The sequence below is a fragment of the Austrofundulus limnaeus genome, unplaced genomic scaffold, assembly GCF_001266775.1.
Source record: "Austrofundulus limnaeus strain Quisiro unplaced genomic scaffold, Austrofundulus_limnaeus-1.0 Scaffold226, whole genome shotgun sequence".
Lineage (NCBI taxonomy): Eukaryota > Metazoa > Chordata > Actinopteri > Cyprinodontiformes > Rivulidae > Austrofundulus > Austrofundulus limnaeus.
In genome coordinates this window covers 915602-921875 of record NW_013952628.1, presented here as the reverse complement: position 1 = coordinate 921875, position 6274 = coordinate 915602, and the positions used below count along the sequence as shown (strand labels likewise).

Here is a 6274-nt window from a genome sequence, read left to right as displayed (position 1 = left end):
ACCCAACACTTTTATTCCTGATTTAAACTAGCGCTTGTGAGCAGCTGCAGCTGTATGCTTTTATTTTTTCTGTCAGGCTGTCGGAGCGCTCCTCCTCCTCTGTCCGGTGCTGATGTGGGGTGAAAATCCTCCACCTCAGACCGTTCAGAGATGTAACTGTCTGCGATACTGTAGTCACTTTCCATGTAGCATCAATTATGCTAATGCTAGCTGTCACATTCTCTCGTCCTGGTCCCACCTCCGCTCTCTAACCCCCCTTCCCCACACACACCCCCTCCCCTATGCATTTTTCAAATTTCCCCTTGGGGCGGAGTTATCTTTTCACAGTGGGGTAAGATACACTTTAAATGCTACATAAAATACACATTTAAAAAAAGCCATTAGTATTTTTATAAGTTTAATTTGTTTTATTATATTTCTTTAATAAAGGCAAGAGTTTGACCCCCCTGCTTTAAAAGTTAGATTTTTCCAACGATGTAAGATGGAAACAAACAGAAACTTATTTTAGCTCCTGACTTTCTACACTGAAGTTCTTTCATTAGATTTCATGAGCGTTCCCACCCAGAGGAGAACAGTTGCTACTTTGTGTTTTATTAGCATTAGACACAAAAAACACACAATTATGTTCAGTTTTACTGGTCTGACCCACATGAAACATGGAGAACTTCTGTGCAACCACAAAGCCTTTGAGAGGAACCGCCTAATGCGTCATCCCGTCTTCACGACATCAACGAGGCTCTTTGGTTAAATGAACCGTTCAGAATCCCTCAGACACAACAAGCTACAGGCTAACAAACAGCTCAGTCCAGCTAAAATCTTTAGCTGCTGTTAGCTGTCACACACACACACACACACACACACACACACACACACACGGCTCAGTTAAACAAGGAGTCCACAGAAACCCTCAGAACTATGGGCGCTCTCATGGAAAGGTGCAGGAAGTGAACAAAGAACAATAGAAGCAGTTTTCTGCAGAGCTTCAACTCTGGGTATTAATAATCCCAGGAACGACTCCAGGTTGGGTGGGAAAAAAAACAAGAAATAAAGTTTTCTTTTTTTCTGCCTACAGATGAATGAAAACTGCTGAGTCAGCGTTTAGTACTCTGTTTATTATTCTTCTGTATTTGTCTGCATATGTTTCAAATTAAACTACTTCTGAACACTTTGAGATATTTAAGCTGCTCTTTTATCAGAAGCTTCAGCTCATTCAGGAGATAACTGCTGGGACTTCTGGTTTTACTAACTTTTTTAAATAATATTTAACTTTATTTACAAAAACTGGTAATTAATATTCATGAAATGTTCTTAGGGTTCTCTTTGAAATCTTCCTGATCTGTTCTTCTCAATCTTGTTTTGGCAAATGTTTCCTTTAGCTTTTAGCTCACTTTTTGTTACTTTTAGCTAGCATGTTGCTATAGTTAGCACTCTGCTACTTTTAACTTTTTGCTAACCTTTTATTGTTTGCAGCATTTTGCTAAACTTAGCCTTTCACTACATTTAGCTTTCAGTTTGTCTTTTGCTACTTTCAGGTAGAATGTTGCTACTTTTAGTTAGCATTTTGCTATTTTTACTTTTTACCTATCATTTTAATAACATTTAGTTTTTGGCTAACATGATATTGAATCAAACTAGCATTTTGCTACGTTAACTTAGCCTTTCACTACATTTAGCTTTCAGTTTGTCTTTTGCTACTTTCAGAATGTTGCTATTTTTAGTTAGCCTATTGCTATTTTAGCTTTTACTAAGTATTTTAGCACTTTTAGCTTTTGGTTAACATTTTAATGATTCTAATTAGTGTGTCTACTTTCAGCTAAAATGCAGCTATTTTAGTTAGCATTTTGCTTATTTGTGCTAGTACTGTCTTTGGGGATGTTCAGCTAATCCATTTTCAGTTTACAGCTTGTTTACTAGTTATCCTTCTGCTACTTTTAGTTTTCAGCTAAGTGTTTGAACAGTTAGCTTTTAGCTAACAGTTTGCCTCTTAAATAGCATTTGCTACGTTTAGATTATAAGCAGAACTCACAAATTTCATTTTTTTTTCAGTCCACAGTCGAGTGGACAAACAGGAAGTACAAACGTCTCAACAGGTGTCAGCGTTAGTAAAATATTTGCTTCAAAGCCGTTCTGATTTCTTACCATGAAGTTGCGGATGGACCTGTGGAAGATGGTCCCGTCGTAGTAGCCCTTCTTACACAGACGGATGAAATTCTCTCCAGCTTTGGGAACCTGAAGGAAAAAAACATCTAGATTTAAAACAGAGGTAACGATTACTCTTTGTGCATACTTGCTTTATTTTTCTCCTTGTAGCTAGCTTTTAGCTACTTTTAGCTTTAAGCTAGCCTTTAAATATTACTAGCTAACACTTTGCTGCTTTAAACAAGCATTTCACCCTTTTTAGCTAGCCTTTTGTTAGATTTAAGTTAGATCATGTTTGGAGACCTTTAGCTAGCCTTTAGCTATTTTTAGCTTTAAGCTAGCCTTTAGATATTTCTAGCTAACACTTTGCTGCTTTAAACTAGCATTTTTCATTTTTAGCTAGCCTTTTGTTAGATTTATGTTAATGCTTGGAGACTTCTAGCTAGCCTTTAGCTACTTTTAGCTTTAAGCTAGCCTTTAGATATTTTTAGCTAACACTTTGCTGCTTTAAACTAGCATCTTTTTCCTTTTTAGCTAGCCTTTTGTTAGATTTATGTTAATGCTTGGAGACTTCTAGCTAGCCTTTAGCTACTTTTAGCTTTAAGCTAGCCTTTAGATATTTCTAGCTAACACTTTGCTGCTTTAAACTAGCATTTTTTCCCTTTTTGAGCTAGACTTTTATTAGATTTGTTAGATTTATATTAGTTCATGTTTGGATACCTTTAGCTAACCTTTAGTTACCTTTAGCTTTAAGCTAGCCTTTTGTGTCACTCAGCTAACTGACTTTGCCTGATCAGCAGAACCAACAGATGTTTAAAGTTTACACTGATTTTCAACATTGAAGTGTTTCTTATACAAACACACAGGTTTAAGCTGAAGTAGAGATGCTAACTGAGCTCTGTTCTGTCAAATATCTGACAAACATCCAGACTTTGTGAAGCAGGTCAACAGCAGCACCAGAAGCTGGTTCTGACTGACCGGACCTCTTAAATCAAGCTGTTTGTTCCTGAGCTGCAGCCTCGACCGTGACGTTCATCAGATCTACAGTAGCTAAAGTCAACAGCCTGGAGGAACACGTCTGTGCGTCGGCTTCCAGGAACAACAGCTGCTTTCATAAAACCTGTTTGACTTTTAGCTGTTTGTTTCCACTTCCTGTCTTTTTCACACTCCTTAAGTTTGGTACAAAGAGCATCGACCAAACACCCAAAAATAAACTTTTAATTTCCTCTCATTTATCTTCAGTGTTCATGTCTGTTTGTGCAGCCGAAGAATATCGAGCATGCAGACCTGTTTAGACTCTCGCTGAGGAGGTTTAAACATATGAAGCAGCTAAAGCAGAGAGAGGAGAACAAACACTCAGCTAAAACATTAAAACTTAAATATTTATATCATCTGAAAATACAGCCTGAATCCTGAGAGCTGAATGAGTTCACTGAAAAGCAACAAAACAGAAGCTAAAAGCTAAAACTGCTAAAGCTTCATTAGCAAAACAATGAAAAAAGAAAAAAAGTAGATAAAAGCTAATATTAAGAGCTAAGAGCTAAAAGTAAACACAGCTGCAAACTACAAATAGTAAAACTGAAGTTTAAATCTAAAATAATCAAACTGTAGCTTAAAAATACTTACAAAATCAAAACAGAAGATCAAAGCTAAAATTAGTAAAACTATAGATAAAAGCTAAAATTAGAAAAAAGAGTAGAATTAGCAAAACTAGAGCAAAAAATTTAGCAAATGTAGTATCTAATGGCTAAATATAACGATGCTGAAGCTAAAAGTAGCAAAACTGTAGCTAAAATGATCACAACAAGTAGCTTAAAGCTAAAATGAGCAAAAACAACAAAGCACAATTTAGTAAAACTATAGCTGAAAGCTAATGTTGGTGAAACTGTAGCTAAAAACAAACAGAAAAATTGTAGCTGAAATCTAGAGCCACAATTAGCAAAACAATATCTAAAAGCTACAAGGTGCAGCTGAAAACTAAAAATAACTAGTAGCACTCTGAGAGTGCAAACCTCAGCCAAAACCAATTTCCCCCATCCTGTAACAGAGTTACAAAGGGGCACACCAATACTACAGTGCCACCTGCTGGACACTTTGAAACCCACGCCCTGTGAAAGCATCACAGCTTTGCCGATGTCAGAGTGTTCAAAGAAAATAAATTCCTGTTTCCTCATCGTGATCTGGAACATCACCAAAATTTAAAGATGTGTTCTTTGGCCCAGTACCCACATGTGGTAAAAATGTCATGACAATCTGTCCACAAGTTTTTGAGTAATGTTGTCCACAGACAGAATGACGGACATACGCGACTGAAAACTTTACCTCGCCCTTGGCGGAGGTAATAAAACTGTAGCTAAAAGCCAAAATAACCAAAACCATGGCTAAGTGCTAAATTTAGCCTGACTAATAAAAAGCTAAAAGAGTCCTAATAAAAACAGAAACAGAGCTGCTGAAGAACGTTTCAGAGAAGTGTTTGAATAAATTAAAGAGATCCGACTCTTTTCTATGGAAATATTCGGAATTGAAATAAATATTTAAAAAATTTGTAAAAGCTACAAAAACCAAATGAAATGGCACAAGTTTTAAATGTGATGAACTGTTTAATTAATAACGTTTTAAACTTAAATCTAAAATGAGCATCTGAAGCACTTCATCCTCAAACCTTTTATTTGATTTAAAATTCTAATAAAACCTCTGATCAGGCTCAGATAACGCTCCTTTCATGGATCAAAGGTGCTTTTAAGCTGAATAAGGTGATTTGCTTTGATGCTCCTGAACGAGCGAGGCCGTCACATTTCATCTCAGACCAGGTGTGGACACCTCTGAAGCTCCACCAGCGAGCGGGCGGGCGCGGGGTCCGCCTGACGGGAGCGTGTGTGACAGCTCCAGTCAGATGTGAGAGAAAACCCACAGAGGTGGGCTGGAAGAGAACGAGGGCTACGGAGGTCTCATCACACTATTTTGACTCAACAGAGCCGAGGTTCGGCTCATCCAGCAGGAGTTCAGGATGAGTCACCAAACGACATTTCACAGCTTTTAGCAGCATTTCAGGAAATTAATTATCAGCTGCTCTACAGCGTAATAAGTGTCTCATTCTCAGGTTTCAACCTGAAACAAGCTCCTTAAAGATGATCTTTCTGTGTTTATCTGCGGCAGCCATCTTGTTTGACGATCTTTAAAAAATCCAAACAGCAAATTTAAAACTAATTTTTACTACCTGCTGTCTAAAAGTGACTGAATGAAACGAGGAGATAAGAGTCTCCAAACAGAGAAGCTGCTCCTCCTGCAGGCGACGCGCCTCCTCCTCCTCCTCCTCCCAGATAAGACGTTAAAGTTTGATCTTCCTGGTAAATAATTGAGAAACAGAGTGCGCTGCACAGCTTAAAGCTTAGTGAAGCAGTCAGAGTAAATATTTTAAACACTATCAGACCCAAACTTGGTCCTCTAAAGCTTCTATAAACACATGGAACAGAACCAAGCCCATAGATTCACTGCTGCTCGCGTCGTTTTATGTCGACGACTCTAACCGTGTTTCCATCAAGGCTTTTTGATGCTCATTTAGAAGTGTCGCATTAAAAATGCGAAAAAAAGTCAGATGGAAACGGCAAAATTCGAAAAAAAAAAAACCCTCAATTCGCTAAAAAGTTTTTACGCTCACTCGAAGTGGATTTTGGATGATTTGCAAAGTAGTTAATGCACAAAACGGGAGAGGGAAACACGTTTGCCGAATAAATTCTGACGTAGCTCATATTTACCTCACTTTACCTGCCTCGTCCCAGATGTTATCATAAAGGAGCGAAAACATTGCGTTTATTTCCCTACATCTCCTGGCAGCGTTAAACATAGCCTGTACTCGCTGAATAGATAGAATAATTACAACTTGCCCAATAGCAAGGCATTCACGAAAAAAATCGCTCCATTGTCCCGAGATGATTAGCCTCTGCTAGTTAGCAAGTTTCACTTCCTGTTTACTATCGCAAAGCTTGTCGCCGACGTCTGACGTAATCACGCGTTGCGTAGCCTCGTCCGACATAATCACGCGTTGCGTAGCCTCGTCCGACGTAATCACACTTGCGTAGCCTCGTCTGACATAATCACACGTTGCGTAGCCTCGTCTGACATAATCACACGTTGC

General features: G+C 38.3%; 1 protein-coding gene across 1 annotated transcript in view; it reads right to left on the bottom strand.

Moving 5' to 3' along the window:
* The window catches only part of ppil2 (peptidylprolyl isomerase (cyclophilin)-like 2), a gene marked incomplete in the record, with an annotated part of 45999 nt that overhangs the window by 21256 nt on the left and 18469 nt on the right, over window positions 1-6274 (bottom strand). Inside the window, 1 exon segment of the mRNA XM_014019707.1 lies at window positions 2140-2229. Coding sequence (XP_013875161.1) covers window positions 2140-2229 — 90 coding nt within the window.